Genomic DNA, 20,219 nt, shown 5'->3' with positions numbered 1-20,219 from the left:
CATTCTGAGGGCACACTGCCACAAAATTCTTTCATGCACGAGACCTGTGGAGAAAATGGTGAAATGCAATTAAATGATAGTGTGGGAAGGGAACTGAAACTCTTGGTTAAATTATTAGTCAGTAGTGAAGCATTGGAGCTTCAAAGATTATCAAGAACGTTTAGGATTGGGGACAAAGGGCAGGGGAGAAATGTGGTGCTGCCATATAGGTGATCAAGTGCACAATTGACTGCTGGATGTAATGTATAGACAAGTTCAATATTGAGATCTGTGAACATTGGGATTATGATTAGCTGCTTGTAGAACTGGTATCAAGACAGGTTGAGTGAGTTGGGGGATTTTGGGGGAGGACCATTATCAGAGTTTTTAAATGTAAAATTTCTTTGGAAGCTGAAATTAATTTTTTTATTGTCACATGTACTGAGATATGGTGAAAAGCTTATCTTGCATGCTGTTCATACAGATTAATTCATTACACAGTGCATTGAGTACAAGGTAGAACAACCAGAATGCATAATAAAGTGTTACAGCTGCAGAGACAGTACAGTCGGGTGACCAATAAAGGTGCAAGATTATAACAAGGTAGATTTTGAGGTCGGGTCCATCTTAGTATACTACAGAACCGTTTAATAGTCTTACAACAGTAGGGTCAAACTGTTCTTGGACCTAGTGGTATGTGCTTTCAGGTTTTTTGTATCTTATACCTGTTGGAAGAGGGGAGAAAAGAGTATTTGGGGTGGGTGGGCAGTTTATGCTGGGTGCTTTACTGGGACAATGAGAAGTGTAGACAATGCATGAAGGGAAGGCTGGCCTCTGTGATTTACTGACACTTAATCCAGCACATAATTCTCCGTAACTTCCGCCATCTCCAATGGGATCCCACCACCAAGCACATCTTTCCCTCCCCCACTTTCTGCTTTTCGCAGGAATCGCTCCCTATGTGACTCCCTTGTCCATTCATCTCTCTCCATTGATCTCCCTCCCGGCACTTATCCTTACTAACAAAGCAAGTGCTACACGTGCCTCTACAGCTCCTCCCTCAATGCCATTCAAGTCCCACAACAGTCCTTCCAGATGAGGCGACACTTTACCTGTGAGCCTGTTGGGGTCATCTATTGTATCTGGTGCTCCCAATGTGGTCTTTTGGTATATTGGTGAGACCTGATGTAGATTGGGAGACTGCTTCGCCAAACATGAAAAAGCAGAATCTCCCAGTGACCACCCACTTTAATTCCACTTTCCGTTCCCATTCCGACATGTCCATCCATTGCCTCTTCTACTGTCACAATGAGGCCACGCTCAGGTTGGAGGAGCAACACACTGTATTTCTCCAACCTGATGACATGAACATGGATTTATTGAATTTCCAGTAATCTCCCCCTGCCCCCACCTTCTCTATTCTCCATCCCCTTTCCCTCTCTCAGCTTATCTCCTGCCTGCCTATCGCATCCCTCAGGTGCTCCTCCCCCTTTTTTCTTTCCCCTGTGACCTTCTGTCCTCTCCTATTAGATTCCCCCTTCACCAGCCCTGTATAGTGGCATGCAAAAGTTTGGGCACCCCGGTCAAAATTTCTGTTACTGTGAATAGCTAAGCGAGTAAAAGATGACCTGATTTCCAAAAGACATAAAGTTAAAGATGACACATTTCTTTAATGTTTTAAGCAAGATTGCTTTTTTTATTTGCATCTTTTACAGTTTCAAAATAACAAAAAAGGAAAAGGGCCCAAAGCAAAAGTTTGGGCGCCCTGCATCGTCAGTACTTAGTAACACCCCCTTTGGCAAGTATCACAGCTTGTAAACACTTTTTGTAGCCAGCTAAGAGTCTTTCAACTCTTGTTTGGGGGACTTTCACCCATTCTTCCTTGCAAAAGGCTTCTAGTGCTGTGAGATTCTTGGGCCGTCTTGCATACACTGCTTTTTTGAGGTCAATCCACAGATTCTCGATGATGTTTAGGTCAGGGCACGTGAGGGCCATGGCAAAACCTTCAGCTTGCGCCTCTTGAGGTACTCCGTTGTGGATTTTGAGGTGTATTTAGGATCATTATCCTGTTGTAGAAACAATCTTCTTTTCATTGTCAGCTTTTTAACAGATGGTGTGATGTTTGTTTCCAGAATTTGCTGGTACAGGTGTCCCCCGCTTTTCGAACGTTCGCTTTACGAAACCTCACTGTTCCGAAAGATCTACATTAGTTACCTGTTTTCGCTAACAGAAGGTGTTTTCAGTGTTACGAAAAAAGGCAGCGCGCGCCCTGAGCAGCCAAGCTCCTCCCCCGGAACTGCATTCTAGCCAGCATTGCTTAAACACGTGCCTGTGAGCAGCAGTTAGCAAGATGAGTTCTAAGGTATCGGAAAAGCCTAAAAGAGCTCGTAAGGGTGTTACACTTAGCGTAAGACTAGACATAATTAAGTGTTCGTGGTGAACGAAGTAAGGACAAAGTGAGTTTGGCTTGTGGAAGTTGACGAAGATGATGTTGAAGAGGTTTTGGCATCCCATGACCAAGAACTGATAGATGAAGAGCTGATGCAATTGGAAGGGGAAAGGATAACAATGGAAACTGAATGCAATAGCGAACGGACCGAAAGTGAAATCGTACAGGAACTGAATGTGAAGCAACTGCGTGAGATTTTCGCTGCAATGATTGCAGAAAAGTATGACTTTAATTTTGAAAGGGTACGTAGATTTAGAGCATATTTGCAAGATGGTTTGGGTGCTTACAAAGAACTGTATGATAGAAAAATGCGCGAGGCTAAGCAGTCAAGCAAGCCTTCCACATCAGCCACAGCAGACGACGAACCTCGACCTTCAACATCGAGGCAGGCAGACATAGAAGAAGATGACCTGCCTGCCCTGATGGAAACAGACGACAATGAGATGACACCCCACTGTCCCACCACCCCAAACCCCAGGCCGCGGACCAATACATTGCTGCAGAGAATGTAGCGGTAGCCGGGATGCACCCAACACATCTTTAAGAAAAAAACCGAAATAAACAAGGTAATTAATTAGGTGCCGTCCGGCACGTAAATGTCGGCTCAGATCAGAGGTGATTGCCGATTGCGTTGCCTCTCATCTGGGCCGATATTTACGTGCCAGGTGGCACCTAATTAATTAGCTTGTTTATTTCGGCTTTTTTCTTAAAGATGTGCTGGGTGCATCCTGGCTACCACTGCATGCTGCGCAGGTCGGTATCAGTCGGCGGCCTGGAGGTTGGGGACCACTGCACAACCCCAACCTCTGACGACTCAGCCTAACACACCGTCATCAATGTGCTCGGTGCTGTCTTCCCAATTCCAGTAAGTGATACTACACTGTACATACATCATTTCTACTTTATATAGGCTGTATATTTTTATGTATTATTTAGTATGATTTGGCAGCTTCATAGCTTAAAGGTTACTGGAGTGAGTGTTTCTGCCGAGAGTGCTTGCGTGAGATTTTGCATGAGAACAGTGCGGCAATGATTGTAGAGAAGTATTTCTACTTTATATAGGCTGTGTATTTATCATATCATTCCTGCTTTTACTATATGTTACTGTTATTTTAGGTTTTATGTGTTATTTGACATGATTTTGTAGGTTATTTTTTGGGTCTGCGAACACTCACAAATTTTTCCCATATAAATGGTAATTGCTTCTTCACTTTATGACATTCTGGCTTACAAACCATTTTTACAAACCATTTCATAGGAATGCTCTACCTTCGGATGGCGGGGGGAAACCTGTATTTAATTGAATTCATCTTCCCTCTACCAGTGAAATGTTCCCCGTGCCGCGGGCTGCAACACAGGCCCAAAGCATGATCGATCCACCCCCGTGCTTAACAGTTGGAGAGGGGTTCTTTTCATGAAATCCTGCACCCTTTTTTCTCCAAACATACCTTTGCTCATTGCGGCCAAAATTCAGCATCAGAAGTTTGCAAAAGAACATCTAAACAAGCCTGATGCACTTTGGAAACAAGTCCTGTGGACTGATGAAGTTAAAATAGAACTTTTTGGCCGCAATGAGCAAAGGTATGTTTGGAGAAAAGAGGGTGCAAAATTTCATGAAAAGAACACCTCTGTAAAAAAAAAAAGCGCTGAAGGTGAAAAGAGGATAGCTTGTACAACAGGACAGTGATCCAAAACACACCTCAAAATCCACAATGGACTACCTCAAGAGGTGCAAGCTGAAGGTTTTGCCATGGCCCTCACAATCCTCCGACCTAAACATCGAGAATCTGTGGATAGACCTTTATAGAGCATTGCATGCAAGACGGCCCAAGAATCTCACAGAACTAGAAACCTTTTGCAAGGAAAAATGGGCAAAAATCCCCTAAACAAGAATTGAAAGACTCATAGCTGGCTACAGAAAGCGTTTACAAGCTGTGATACTTGCCAAAAGGGGTGTTACTAAGTACTGACCATGCAGGGTGCCCAAACTTTTGCCTTGGGCCCTTTTCCTTTTTTGTTATTTTGAAACTGTAAAAGATGGAAATTAAAAAAAAGTGATCTGGCTTAAATCATTAAAGAAATGTGTCATCTTTAACTTTATGCCTTTTGGAAATCAGTTCATCTTTTACTCGCTTAGATATTCACAGTAACAGAAATTTTGACTAGGGGTGCCCAAACTTTTACATGCCACTGTATCTCTTTCACCAATGAACTTCGCAACTCTTTACTTCACCCTTTCTCCCCACCGCCACCGTTTCACCTGTCACCTTGAGTTTCTCCCTCCACTCCCCCACCCCCTAACTCTGACTCCTCATTTTTTTCTCTCCACTCCTGCTGAAGGATGTCAGCCCAAAATGTTGACTGTACTCTTTTCCATAGATGCTGCCTGGCCTGCTGAGTGCCTCCAGCATTATGTGTGTGTTATTTGGATTTCCAGCAACTGCAGATTTTCTCTTTCATTTGTGATATACTGAGCTGTGTCCAGAACTCTTTCTGATCTATTGTGGTTGTAGATAGATACTTTATTGATCCCAAAGGAAATTACAGTGTCACAGTAGCATTACAAGTGCACAGATATACAAATACTAGAAGAGAAGTAAAAAAGAATAAAAATATAAGTTACTTCAGACAGTCTAATGGGGGTGGGAGGGTGGTCATCACTTCCCCGGCTATAGTTTGACACATTATAGAGCCTAATGGCCGTGGGTAAGAATGACCTCACAGCAGTTTTTGAAGCAGCACAGTTGTCTTAGTCTACTACTAAAAGCGCTTCTCTGTTCAGTCAAGGTAGCATGCAGAGGGTGAGAAACATAGTCCAGAATTGCCAGGATTTTCCATAGGGTCCTTGGGTAGAGTTGTTGCTGTACAAACTGTAGTGCATTCTGAGAGGATGCTTTATATAGAGCATCACTAAGAATTGGTGAGGGCTGATGGGGATATTCCAAATTTCTTCAGGAAGTGGAAGTGTTTGTGAGCTTTCTTGGCCATGCCATGGCATCTACTTGGTTGGACCACACAGGTGACATTCGCTCCCAGGAACTTGAAGATCCTCTGGCTAGAATTTTATCATTTGAAGTTGGGCTGGAAGTAGGTCTTACCTGTCTTGGGAAGGCCTGCTTCTACATTATCAACCACAGGTGTTAAATTATTCTGCTTTCCTGAGAGGTATCATATTTTAATACGGAAGATCCTGTTATTGTTAGATGGATAAAACTCTGCATACTTGAAACTCTGTTAGTGGAGCTGCTTCAGAATGCGTAAGTTTTTTTACACAGAGAGTGGTGAGTGCATGGAATGGGATGCCGGCGGCGACAGTGGACGCAGAAACGATAGGGTCTTTTAAGAGACTCCTGGATGGATACATGGAGCTTAGAAAAATAGAGGGCTATGGGTAAGCCTAGGTAGTTCTAAGGTAAGGACATGTTCGGCACAGCTTTGTGGGCCGAAGAGCCTGTATTGTGCTGTAGGTTTTTTATGTTTCTGTGACTCCAAACAAAAATATAAAATTTACAAATCAGTCCTTTTTATGCGCGAGTTCAGTTCTGTAATTTCATCCTTAATTATTATTTGAAATAATTAGCATTTTAGTTAAATGTAAAAAAAATTGTGAGCTGATGTTGAATATTAGCAATATTGATGCTCAGATGAAAAATTGTAAAGACTATAAACCCTCTTGCAGACCTAAAATCTAAAAAAATTATTTAAATTGTGACTAACAATATAGCATAAAGTAGTAATCTAAAATGTATATTCTAAATAATTAGTTCATAGTTCATTTAGGCTTGTTTCCTTGATAATTTAATTGTGTAGCACTTTATTCGGTGGTGTACAATCTTTCCAGGTATGAAGTTCATAATAACCATTTCCGAGTTGTTTTATACTACTCAGAAATCAAAAGTGAGTCCCCTTTTCAAACTAATGTGACTCTTGCATCAGGGCAATATAGGATGTTATTTTCTAAGCAGTGCTCTTTTTGAGCAATGCTGGGATGCATTTAGTTCATTTTTCTTCAGGTGTTGCTGGCAAGGCTAGTGTTTATTACATATCGTTAATTCCCTGTGAACTTGGGGACATAGCCTCAAGATTTTGGGGATTAGATTTGGGGCGGAGATGAGGAGGAACTGCTTTTCCCAGAGAGTGGTGTATCTGTGGAATTCTCTGTCCAGTGAAGCAGTGGAGGCTACATCAGTAAATATATTTAAGACAAGGTTGGGTAGAGTTTTGCATAGTAGGGGAATTAAGGGCTATGAGGAAAAAAGCGGATAGGTGGAGATGAATCCATGGCCAGATCAGCCATGATCTTATTGAATGGCAGAGCAGACTCAATAGGCCAGATGGCTTACTCCTGCTCCTATTTCTTATGTTCCTATGTAATATTGTGCTAAGCCAGGTTGCTGTTCTGACAAAGCTATTTCCGTAGTGTAGGAATTCCAAGATTTAGAACAAGTGGAATGATGGTATATTAATTTGAGGTCCTGATCCTTATTGGTAGGAGCTGTAGATTTTAGAGATGCAGGTGAATTTTGTATTTCATTCTGCAGTGTAGTGGTTTTAATTTTCGAAAGGTTCAGGTAAGGTATCTTTGGATTGGAAAGTAGCATTGTAATCAAAGAAGTGAGATGGCCAGCAGCAAGAAACTGCCAGTGAATTAGCATAATGGCTGTCACAGGGAAGACATTAGAACAGGGGTAGGCAACCTACGGCCCGCGAGCAAATATTGAGATACTATGCTTATCCGGCCCGTGAGCGATTTTTCCTTATTCTGAGTGTTTCACGCGACCACACTGATTGACATGCATGGCATACACTGGCCCCAGGTTCCGTTTTGTTCCAAACCAAACTCTGGTATATACGAATGACGGGAAGGCAGATTACCCTATTAACATGTATTAGATACTCTCCGTGTACGTGAAGGTTTTCAGATGGGATCTTTCAAACTTGTAAACAGAAACAGCGTCTCTGTGTTTTAACAAGAAATCCATGCTAAATATCCAGATATTTACATATGCTACGATACTTGTTGAATAACTGGCGTTTCAAAATAAAATTAAAGAAAAAAATTCCAATGGCAATGAATGCAAAACGCAGGAAGGTAGACGCTGAGTGCCGAAAAAGCAGTGAAAATGAAGGAAATACCCGTGCCAGCTACAAAGTCTCGAAATGTATTGCAGAAAGGATTAAGCGTTTTACAGATGGAGAGTTTGTGAAAGAATGTTTACTGGCAGTGGTGGATAGTGTTTGTCCTGAAAAGAAATCTTTATTTGCATCTATCAGCCTGTCAGCAGGAACGATCACACAGCGAGTTAAAGAAATGTCAGCAGATGTTAAAAGTTGTTTAAGGGATGCCTGCAACGAATTGCATTTTTTTTTCCAATTGCGTTTGATGAGAGTACAGACTTGAGAGACACTGCTGAACTTGCAGTGTTTGTGCGAGGAGTGACCTCAACTTTTCAAATTTTTGAAGAGCTTATTCAACTAATTCCTATGAAGGACACTGTTACTGGAGCAGACATTTTTGAAGCTTTGCAGAAAATGATGTCAGAAATGAAACTTAATGTGTCAAAGCTAATTGGTATCACAACTGATGGGCTACCAGCAATGGTGGGACAGAAAAACTAAACTGAGTTCTTTGATTACTAATTGGCATCCTTGGTTAAGCACAAATGATTTTCTAGCATGTGTTGTTCATTAATTTGAGGCAAAACATAGCAAGATGTATTTAAATGGATAATTCCCATATTTCATGTTTTTTATGGCATTTATCTGGCCCACCATCCGCTCATTAATACGCGATCCAGCACACAGAGACAAAAAGGTTTCCGACCCCTGCATTAGAAGCTGTTATGAAAGATGGTATACAGCAGTACATCTAGAAAAATACAACATAATCAGGAAAAATTAAGGATAGTGAGTATGGTCTTGTGAGGGGCAGATCATGCCTCACGAGCCTGATTGAAATCTGAGGATGTGACAAAGCACATGAATGAAGTTAGAGGAATGGACATGGTGTATATGGATTTTAGAAAGACATTTGTAAAGGTTTTCCATGGTAGGCTCATTTAGAAAGTCAGGAGACATGGAATCAAGGGAAATTTGGCTGTAAGGAATTGGCTTGGCTTGCCCATAGAAAGCAGAGGGTGGTAGTAGATGGATTCTTCCAAGGGGTTGGTTTCAAAAGTTTCAAAGGTATACTTAATGTCAGAGAAACGTATACAATATACTTCCTGAAATGCTTTTTCTTTGCAAACATCCATGAAAACAGAGGAGTGCCCCCAAAGAATGAATTACAGTTAAATGTTAGAACTTCAAAGTCCCCCCCCCCCCCCCAGCTCCCCTCCCTCCTGCGGTGACAGCGGTGTTTTGCAGTGATTTGTTCTGGAACCTCTGCTGTTTGTGATTTTTATAGATGATTATTCCTGAATAAAGAAAAGGTATTTTAGTAAGTTCGCAGGTGACATGAATGTTGGTAGAATTGTGGATTATGGAGGGTTGATGTAGGTTGCAACAGTCTGAGAGTGGTAGATGGAATTCAACCCAGAAAAGTGTGAAGCAATGCACTTTGAAAGGTTGAATTTGAAAGCAGAATAGAGCGTTAATGGCAGGATTCTTAGCAATGTGGAAGAACAGAGGGGTCTTGGAGTCTGTTTCCTAGATCCCTCAAAGTTCCTGTGTAAGTTGATAGGGTTGCCAAAAAGGCAAATGGTGTGTTAGGCTTCATTTGTCAGGGAGTTCAAAAGCCACAAGGTAATGTTTATCTTCATGACCACATTCATAAGAAAACTGAATATGCCTTTCACAACTCTACTTTAGGTTCTTTGCCCATATCCAAAGCTACTTCAAATGAAGCTGGAAACGGATGAAGCTTTAGCACCAAAAGAAATACTAATTTTAGTTATTTGTGAAGCAAACACCTAGCATACGTGAAAACTGTTGAATAACCTCCCAGGACGGGGGAAAAGATGGCGCGACGGCAGCGCGCGTGGCCACTTCGGTGATGATATCTGTTATCTGTCAAGTAGGGGACCGTGCACAATTCTGATTTGATGGAGATAGATGTGAGAGCACGGAGGAACATCTGGAAAATTTCTGAAATGCCCACTTCGCTGCCGCTGCTACTGTGTGGTAACCGGGACCTCTGGAGCTGAAGGCCTTGAAATCCTCGGCTTTGCATGTTTCAGCTGCCAGGGAGAGGTTGAAGGTGCTCGGCAGAGGATGGCGCTCGGGAGGCTGTATCGGAGAGGCTGGTCAGAAGCTCAAAGTTTTCGGTCGGATGGACTCAGAGTCGGCTGCTTCCAAGGTATCGGCAAGTTGACGGTGCCTGGAGGTTTATGGCAGGGAGTTTCTCCCTTTTGCCACCTGCTATCGGGGATTCCGGAGTCAATCGACTTGGGACTTTGAGACTTTTTTTTACTGTGCCCATGGTCTGTTCTTCATCAAATTATGGTATTGTTTTGCACTGCTGTAACTATATGTTATAATTATGTGGTTCTGTCAGTGTTAGTCTTTGGTCTATCCTGTTTTCTGTGATATCACTCTGGAGGAACATTGCATCATTTCTTAATGCATGTATGCATTTCTAAATGACAATAAAAGAGGACTGAGTGTTCTTATGATCTAAAAAAAAAATCCTTAAATAGGTGTATTGAATGGCACTAATGCAACTCCAGAAATGAATCTTAAAGAAATGCAGCAGAAGTCCACCAGCCCACCATGCCTGCACTAGTTTGTTGAAAGAATTGAAAATCAAAAGAAGAATTGCAAGTGTTGGAAACATGAAATAAAATAAAATGCTGGAGGTTCTGAAAATCAGGACACATTAATGGGAAGAGAAACTGAGCTGATGCTGCAGATTGAAGACCCTTGTCAGGATTGGAAAGGAGACAAGGCAAATTTAAAGGTATAGGGAGGAATTTGTTTTTTTTAAATTTTTAGGGATGCAGCACAGAGTAGGTCCTTCTGCCCCTTCCAGCAATCCCACAACCCTGATCAACACTAACATAATCATGGGACAATCTACAATGACCAATTAACCTACCCAGTACAATCTTGGACTTTGGGAGGAAACCAAAGCATTCCGTGGGAAAGACATATAGACATTCCTTACAGTGATAGCAAGGCTATTGGAAAGGATTCTTAGCTGTAGGATTTGCTCACATTTAAGAAGAATATGAAATAATTAGAGATAATCAATATGGCTTTGTGTGGAGCATGTCATGCCTTACAAAGTAAAGGAAGTGATTAAAATCATTGATGGGAGATCAGTAGATTTTGTCCACATAATATTTTACAGAGCCCCTCAGGGTAAACTAATCCAGAAGATTAAGATACGTAGACCCTGGAGAAGCATCTCGTCCCAAAACATTGACTGTTTATTCATTTCCATTGATGCTGCCTGACCTGCTTTTTCTGTGTGTTGCTGTGGATTTCCAGCATCTGCAGACTTTATTGTGTTTATGATTTGCTGCTCCATGATCAATTGTTAGTTTGGATTGAAGACTGGTTTGTTCATAAGACAGAGGATAATGCTGTTGAGCTGTTATATTGACTGAGGTCTGTGACCAGTGTGTTCTACAGGGATCAATGCTGAGGCTTTAGTTGTTTGTGATGGACATACATGATGTGGATGAAAATGTAAAGGGGCTGATTAGTAAGTTTGCTGATTGTGCAAACCTTGGTAAAGAAATTTGTCAAAGGATACAGCTGGATTTTGATACTCTGCAGGTATGGTAGAGAAATAGCAGATGGAGTTTAGTCTCTGCAAGTTTGAGATATTACACTTTAGAAGGTCAAATATAAGGAGAAAGTATAGAGTTAATGGCAGGACCCTTAACACCAGGCGTCCCCAACCTTTTTTGCACCGCGGACCGGTTTAATATTGACAATATTCTTGCGGACCGTCCAACCGGTGGACGTGTTAATCACGACCGAAATATAGGTGATAAGTCAACTATAAGTCACTTATAAGTGGCTAATACACTCAATTTAGTTTCTAAAGGGGTTTATCTAACAAATTTAATATTAAACACATAGCGCATATTTTCCTCGCATGAATATAGTGATAAGTCAATTATAACAGGTCCCAAACCTCTGGGCTGCAAGCCGAGGTTAGGTTAATTGATTAGGTGCTGCCTGGCACGTAAATGCCAGCCCAGATCAGTGGTGACGCAATCAGCAATCACCTCTGATCTGGGCCGACATTTACGTGCCAGGCGGCACCTAATTAATTAGCTTGTCTATTTCAGCTGTTTCTTAAAGATGTGCTGGGTGTGTTCCGGCTACTGCTGTACTGCTGCATTCTTCGTGGCCCGGAGGTCGGGAACCACTGAATTATAAGTCACTTATAGGTCAATAGCATCATAACATTTTAAGTAACGTTTGGATATTAAACACACCGCACATATTTTCCTCATATGAACATGTAAAATCATTGCTACACACCAATATCGCTGAATCAATGGGAGCCCTGGGCTTGTTTCCCTGCAACAAGACGGTCCCATCAAGGGGTGATGGGAGACAGCAATACTCGAAGGGGGTTCCTTATGTCCAGTCTATTCCACAATTTAGTTTTCGTTGCATTCATTGCAGAAAACTCCGCTTCGCAGCGATATGATGTTGGAAATGGAAACAATGTTTTCAGTGCTTTCGTGGCTATCTCAGGACATTCAACCTTGACTTTGATCCAGAATGCCGGCAGAGGTGTTATGTCAAACATACTTTTCAGCCCACCGTCATTTGTAAGCTCGAGGAGATCTTTTTCCCGTGCTGACATGGAAGATTCACCAGAAACATTCACAAATGTGAGTCCGTCCGTGGACTCACTTTACACCGCACGCTGTCGGAGCAGTGCTGCCGGGATAATCAAGGACAAGACCCACCCAGCTAACACACTTTTCGTCCCTCGTCCCTCTTCCCTCTGAGAGAAGGCTCAGGAGCTTGAAGACTCGTACGGCCAGATTTGGGAACAGCTTCTTTCCAACTATGATAAGACTGCTGAACGGACCCTGACCCGGATCTGGGCCATACCCTCCAAATATCCGGACCTGCCTCTCGGCTTTTTTACACTACCTTACTTTCCATTTTTCTATTTTCTATTTATGATTTATAATTTAAATTTTTAATATTTACTACCGTTTTGTAATCCAGGGAGCGGGAAGCGCAGAATCAAGTATCGCTGTGATGATTGTACGTTCTAGTATCAATTGTTTGGCAACATTAAAGTATAAAGTATGGGTAAAGTATAAAATGAGTCACGGACCCATTCCTTTGCACGTGTTGGGTCATTTGCATCTTGGGTCACTGATGACCTCGAGTGCGTTAAATTTCAACAGTGGGTGTGACAGGGAATGAGGAAAGGTGCAGCTGACTCATATCGTTTCATATCGCCAAATCATAATCATTTCCTTGCGGCCCGGTAGCACATGCTTTGCAGCCCGGTACCGGTCCGTGGCCCGGTGGTTGGGGACCACTGCTTAACGGCATTGATGTACAGGGGAGTCTTGGACTCAAGGCTATAACTCCCTGAAAGTGGCAATGCAAGAAGATAGAAGGGTAAAGAAATTGCCATGGCATGCTTGTCTTCATCAGTCAGGTATTGAGTATAAGAGCCAGGAAGTCACATTGCAGCTGTATAAAGCTTCAGTTAGGCTACATTTGCATGCAGTTCTGGTCAGCCAATTACAGAAAGAATGTTGAGAGAGTACAGCAGAGGTTCACCAAGAATTGATTCTGGACTTCAGAAATCTTCATTAAGCGATTAGTAGTGGAAAGGGTAAGTTTCAAGTTTCTGGGTGTCCACAGCCTATGGACTTACTTTCCAGAACTCTTCATATCATGTTCTCAATATTTATTGCTTATTTACTTATTGTTATTATTATTTTGGGGATTTTTTGTATTTGCACAGTTTGTTTTCTTTTGTACATTGGTTGTCTACTCTGCGGTTTTTCATTGATTGTATTGTGTTTCATAGTATTTACTGTGAAAGCCTGCAAGAACATGAATCTCAGGGTAGTATAGTATGATACTGGTGTACTTTGATAATAAATTTACTTTGAACATCTCTGAAGATCTTTTCTGGGCCCAACATATTGATGCAATTACAAAGAAGGCACAACAGCAGCTATATTTCATTAGGAGTTTGAGGAGACTTGGTAAGTCACCAAGGTCTCCTACAGATTTCTACAGATGTACCATTCTGAGTGGTTGCATTACCATCAGGTATGGAGGGGCCACTGCATAAGATCAGGGAAAAAGCTGCAGAAAGTTGCAAACTCAGCCAGCACCATCATGGGCACTAGCCTTACCAGCATCAAGGACATCTTCAAAGTTCAATACCTCAAAAAGGTAGCATCTGCCATTAAGGACACCAGTCATCCAGGACTTGCCATCAAGGAGGAGGTACAGGAGCCTGAAGACACACACTCAATGTCTCAGGGTCACTTCTTCCCCTCCGCCATCAGATTTCTGAATAGACAATAAACTCATGCACCCTACCTCAGTATTTTTTTCATATTTTGCTCTCTATTTGCACTATCGTTATTTATTGTAATTTATATTTTTAATATGTATCGCACTACACTGTTGCTGCAAAACAAATTTAATGACCTACTGTATGCCAGTGATATTAAACCTGATTCTGGTTCTGTATCATTTGGCTTTTGTGCCATTTAACTTGGCTTTGGTTGGATAGTATTTTATCGTTATTTACCTGCCTTAAATTTTATTCATTATCTAAGAACCTTTATTTAAGTTGTGTGAGAATCTTCAGCCTTTCTCAGGACCAAAAGAAAAATCCACATTTCCACAACTCATTGGGAAACAGTATTAGCTATAATGAGAGGTTGAAAAAATGGATTGTTTTCTCTGGAGCATCAGCGATTGAAGCTTATAGAGATTAAACAATGAGAGCTATAGCTAGATTAGCCAGTCTTTTTCTCAAGGTAGAAATGTTAGAAACTAGAGGACATAGGTTTAAGGCGGCTGGGAAAATGTTTAAAAGAGATGTGCAGGACAGGCAACACACATAAAAGTTGCTGGTGAACGCAGCAGCGTTCCCCAGCAACGTTTTTTCCTCGTGTGAGTAGGACAGGTTTTGTTTTAGACAGTAGTAACTGCCTGCAACATGCTGTTGGGGTGTTGACAGAATTGGATATGATAGTGATGTTTAAACAAGTGAATGAGCATATTGGAATAGAGGGATATAGATCATGTGCAAGAAATAAGTTTAGTTTAACAGGTGGATGTAGAAAGAGTATTTACACTTGTTGAAAATTTAGAATTTGGAACTGACTTCCCCGTATAAACCCACGTCATCTCATTAAATTACTGCAAGAAGTTGCTAAGACAGGGACACAAAAGTGGACCACATTGTATTAAAAGCTTTTGTGCCATTTAACTTGGCTTTGGTTGGATAGTATTTTATCGTTATTTACCTGCCTTAAATTTTATTCATTATCTAAGAACCTTTATTTAAGTTGTATGAGAATCTTCAACCTTTCTCAGGACCAAAAGAAAAATCCACATTTCCACAACCCATTGGGAAAACTACATCCTAATTTTCTTCCAAGATGACTGAGTTATCTTGAAATTATATGCCCTCACTCTTCTTCAAAGCTAGTGATATTTAGATCCTCTCTCCCCATTGCCCTGCCTCCTCTATCCCCCAACACCTCTCCCTCTCCCTGTATCATCCCTCCCCCTTTTCCTGACACTTATATAATACACATTCATGGAATTTGTCATTATGTTCATCCCATGAGCATGGTATTATTTTTAAGAAAATTTGTAGTGCATCACTCCACGTCAAAATGTTGTGAGGTGCCATAAAAACTGAGCTTCTGAATAGCATGGTGTGAAAAACTTCCTGAATTACATACAACTTTCCTGTTTGGAATGACAAGTTCCTTCCTTTTTTAACCCAGCCCTCTTGAAATGATGGTATCTGTTTGGAACTGGTGATTATTTTTCATTTGTCATGAGTGTTTTTCATCCATTGCATTTTTTTAGATCATGTATTCATAAATTTTTAATGCTGTCAAATAAGCCTTGTGTATGATGTTTTTAGAATATTACATAACTTTGCTCTTTTAAATTTCAGAAAAGGAAGGTCCTGAGAAAAAGAAAATGAAAAAGGAACCTGGAAGCAAAAAATCTGTTCCTGTTTGCAAGGCTACACTTGGCGGCATACTTATTGGGTATCCACTGTCGGAGCGTCAACAGATGGCTCTAGTGATGCAGATGACTGCGAGAGATAACAGTCCAGGTCATACCAACCATAATTTTTTTTCTTGTCAACTTGTGCAATAAATCTGGGCTCTTGAGCAAAATTTCTAATGAGCTTATATGTTCTATGCTTAGATAGTACAGTCAGAATGCAAAGCTATTTTGCTTTGTATAAGCAAACATGATTTCCTATGAAAATATACGGATACTTTCAGACAGGAATTTAACTAAAAGTGATTCAAATAAGCAAATGTTTTCTCTTTATTTATTTTTATTGAGATACAGTGCAGAATAGGTCCTTCCGGCCCTTCGAGCCGTGCTGCTCGGAACCCCTGGTTTAACCCTAGCCTAACTACGGGACAACTTACAATGACCAATTAACCTATCAACTGGTACATTTTTGGACTATGGGAGGAAACCAGAGCATACAGAGGAAACTCACACTGTCATGGGGCAAACATACAAACTCCTTACAGACAGTGACGGGAATTGAACTCTGGTCACTGGTACTGTAAAGTATTGTACCAACTACTACGCTACTGTGCTGCCCTATAAAATAGTATGCTTGCCAAATTAGATATTCTGCATGATATCCTGCATATTAATACTGAGTATACATGTCTATGTGAATAGGAATCTTTCATGTTTGCTTTGACTTTCTATCTAATTTTCTTCCCTTTGTTAAACTGCTTATTGTGTCATAGACATACTGTCATTAAGCAGCTGTTGCTCTGGTTTGGAAATGAATTGCTAGTTGAAGTTATTTGTCTTAACCGACTGATGAAAATTACTATGTCATATCTTAAAGTTTGAGCTATGGAATTCACACTCATAATGAATCAGCAGTTTCAATACCTAGAATTTAATCGATATTTTATCAACCAACCATTTTTTGTGAGAACGCTGATTTATTCCAATTAGTGTATGTTTCCTGAAGTGAGATTTTATTCCTAATGTGAGCTTTCATTTCATAAATTTTTGATCTCTATCATCAGATGACTGCAATGTGGAAGGGATATCCAGTTTCATTTATTGTCGTCATTTTAAAAGGCAGACTGTAGCTCAATTTAAACAGAGGCTTAGAAAACAGTGGTCTGATCTGAATAATCCTTCAGAAAGGGCTAGAAAACAGAGATTCACACAAACAACTGGAAAATAATTGAATCTTAAATACTTTCAGCTTAACTTCTTCCACCTGTGTATTTCACTGACCACTTGAAATTAGGCATTGAAATTAGCTGAGTCAGTGATTTACAAAAGTAAGATATGAATCTAGTCTGTTAAAGATCTTTTTCATTCTGCTGAGTTAATGAAGTAAATTAATAAATAAATCAATACCTGTACCAGGCTGGAAGTCCAAGAAGAGCTGATTCGTCATATATGCTGGGAAAACACTGATCCTTTTCCAAGTAAAATAAAGTACACTATGTTGGCCTACTCAAGTTACCCTATTATTAAAAGCTTGTGGTAATTCGGATGGTAAAAGAATAGGTTCCCTATATAATTGATAACACTTCATCTGTGCTATGTAATTAGGGGTGTGGAGGGATACTGCCTTTTCCTGAATTTGTATATCCATCTCTTTCGTTGTCCCTTAATCTCTTATAATATTGATTCTTCCTTAGTCTGGCTTGATTCCAAATGCAAGTTCTTTATAGTACATGGGTCCTTTTTCAAGGGAAAGTCTGGGTGGAAATGCTATTTTGTATTTTCACATTTTATATTGGGCATACTTTCTCCTTGCCTTGTCAAATTCCATTCTAACTTTGAGGAAATTATGTTCTTTTAGCTTCTATCTCTCAGCTGATTATGAACCTGTTTACCATACAAAGCAGCCAAATCTCTCTTTTAGTATTCAATTTATGAATTTGATTTGTTTTAATTTTACAATACTTTTGTATTATTTTCTGTGCCTGTTTGCACTTCTGTCCCCAAGTCAATTAAAATGTAGTAAACTTTATCTATTTATTTTTTTATTTTATTTTTATTTGGATAAGGAATTCACAAGTATCGTGTACTTTTTTCACATGTATAACCTTTTCCATTTTTTATATGTATAAAACTATATTTATACATTAAGTACACATTGAGATGATATAAAAAGAAATTAGACACTTAAATAGATAATTATGTACAGTAGAAATTCTAATCTATTAGGCTAAGTAATGGTATTAATTGTTGAGAAAAGTAGTAATAGTAGTGGATTAGTAATAGTTTCCATACATCTCTTCTGGATCACTTCTTCTGGTCCAAAATGTTGTATGTAAGCCTATGTAACAACCATTGTAGGTGTTTATATCCTAATTTGTTCATGCTTGCTCCTGCCCCCAAACATAATTATCCGATCCCTATGTACTTATTTACTTAATTTTATCATTTTTTATCCCTTACCCAAATCTTTTCCTTTACTTGTATTAATTCTCTATTTTCCAAACAAAAAAAAGACAAAAACAGTAAACATTTAGACTAGGGGTGCTTACATTAGCAATATTACTGTGTTGATGAGAAGAGCAGTATAAATCATTAGGAGACTCATCTAAAGTCTGCTCGCATTGGGGTTATATATTCAATCTATTTATTCCAAATTTGATAAAATTTTTCTTTTTGAATTCTTAGGGAGTAAGTCAACTTTTCCATTTTAAATATTTCCAAGATAATTTCGTGCCAGTCTTCTAATGTAGGTGGTATTGGATTTAGCCACTTTCTAGTGATTGATTTCTTACTTGCCGCTAAAAGGGCCTGCAGCAACTTTATGTCTTCCTTCTGTTCAAGAAACAATACATGCCCCAAATAGAGCGTCTCAAAGTTCAGAGGTATCTGGGTCCTAAGTACCTTAACTAATGTTCTATGAATACCTTCCCAATATAGACTTAATTTAGGACAATCCCAGAAAATATGGAAATGATTTGCCTCCTTGGAGCCGCACCTTCTCCAACGCGTCACATTTGTATCTTTATATTTTTCCTGATATGGGGTCTTAAAGTATCTTATAATATTTTTCCAACAATGTTCTCTCCAAGTCAAAGAATTAGTCGAAGACCACTGAAAGCTGCATATTTTCCCCCAAGCCTCCTCTGAAAGTACCAACCTCGCTTCTTTCTCCCACTTCTCTTTAATATACAATGTGAAAATGTAGTAAACTTTAATAGATCTTGATAGTAATATTGTTTCTTGCTTCAGAAAATGTTCACTGACAGCAAATCTCTTTGTTATTAGGAATGTTTTGCATAGATATTTGCTGATTTTTGCTTACCGGGCTTTTTGAAACTCTCTTCCCATGCTCAAAGTTCACTAAAATTACTGGAAAGAAACATGATCTTCAATATTCAAGTTCATTTCATCCAAGTGCATTGACTCCAAGTCAATGTCATATGGAATGTTCTAGACATACCTAGCTCAATTTTGTGTCCAATTTAAATTAAATTGGCTTAAGTGGTATACTTGACTGATTGAAAATAAAAGATACAAAGAAATGTACCCAATTTTAATGTGGGCTAAAGAAAGGAGAACAAGACAATTGCAAATTTTGGAATGCATTTATTCATCAGACTTATTACTGTTCCAGTGAAGGCTATGCAACACCATTTTTCCATACAAATATGAGTACCAACCCAAAATTATGCTCACTAAATAATTGTGGCAATAGCTAATCAATGCCAGAACATGTAAACCTTTTGAAGACATTTCACCTTTTTAATTTATTTGATTTAATATTTGATAGAGGAACAGCAGGGTTATTGTGGCTTTTATTGCTTCAGCATCCCATAAATTTGACTTTGCAGGATTGTATGGGGTCCTATGAAAGATATTTCCTAGAAACTAACTTGCCTCATTAATCTACTCAAGGCATGTTTTGTGCTCAGATTATCCATGTTGGCTTCACAGTATCCAGTAATGCTAATTACTTTCCTCCAATATAATACTGTTGTGGTAAACTTTTCAGGCCGAGACAGGACGAAGGGTCTCGGCCTGAAACGTCGACTGCACCTCTTCCTACAGATGCTGCCTGGCCTGCTGCGTTCACCAGCAACTTTGATGTGTGTTGCTTGAATTTCCGGCATCTGCAGAATTCCTGTTGTTTCTGTTGTGGTAAACTTCGTTTTCATGGTAATATTGAATAAATGAGGAATAACTACATAGATTACTAACTAACAGTTCAGTCTTGCTCATTATTTTATCAGTCTTCACATACAAAGTTTGTGTATTTCTTTCTAACCTGTGGCAACATGGACTATTATCAATAATCTTGTTTTGTCTGAGGAAACCCTATTTTTATATTATAAGAACATAACCAATCAAAATAAGAAGAGGCCATTTGACCTCTCATTCCCTCTAAATCATTTATAAGATCATGTCTGGTCTTCAACTGCCATGCCACTTCGCTACACTTGCCCCATATTCCTTAATTCCCTCTGCAAGATTTTATCTGTGTCTTGAATAAACTTGGCAGTAGACCCACTACAACCTCTTAGTAGAGAATTCTAAAGATTCATTCTTCTATGAAATTTCTTCCCATCTCAGATCTTAGTCAGTGACCCCTTATTTTAATACTGACACCTGGGCCTAAATACTT

At 39.8% G+C, this 20,219-nt stretch overlaps 1 protein-coding gene across 4 annotated transcripts in view; it reads left to right on the top strand.

Annotated features, from left to right (window-relative positions):
* ankrd12 (ankyrin repeat domain 12) overlaps positions 1–20,219 on the top strand; it is a 220,906-nt gene that overhangs the window by 166,145 nt on the left and 34,542 nt on the right. For 3 of the 4 annotated variants that reach the window (XM_072259029.1, XM_072259019.1, XM_072259038.1), the window contains exon 5: positions 15,522–15,686. In XM_072259029.1, the coding sequence (XP_072115130.1) occupies positions 15,522–15,686 (165 nt within the window). The remainder of the gene's footprint in view (positions 1–15,521; positions 15,687–20,219) is intronic. The other variant, XM_072259046.1, reaches the window with a different exon arrangement.

Source organism: Mobula birostris, chromosome 1, assembly GCF_030028105.1.
Source record: "Mobula birostris isolate sMobBir1 chromosome 1, sMobBir1.hap1, whole genome shotgun sequence".
Classification (NCBI taxonomy): domain Eukaryota; kingdom Metazoa; phylum Chordata; class Chondrichthyes; order Myliobatiformes; family Myliobatidae; genus Mobula; species Mobula birostris.
This window is presented reverse-complemented; position numbering and strand designations above follow the sequence as displayed.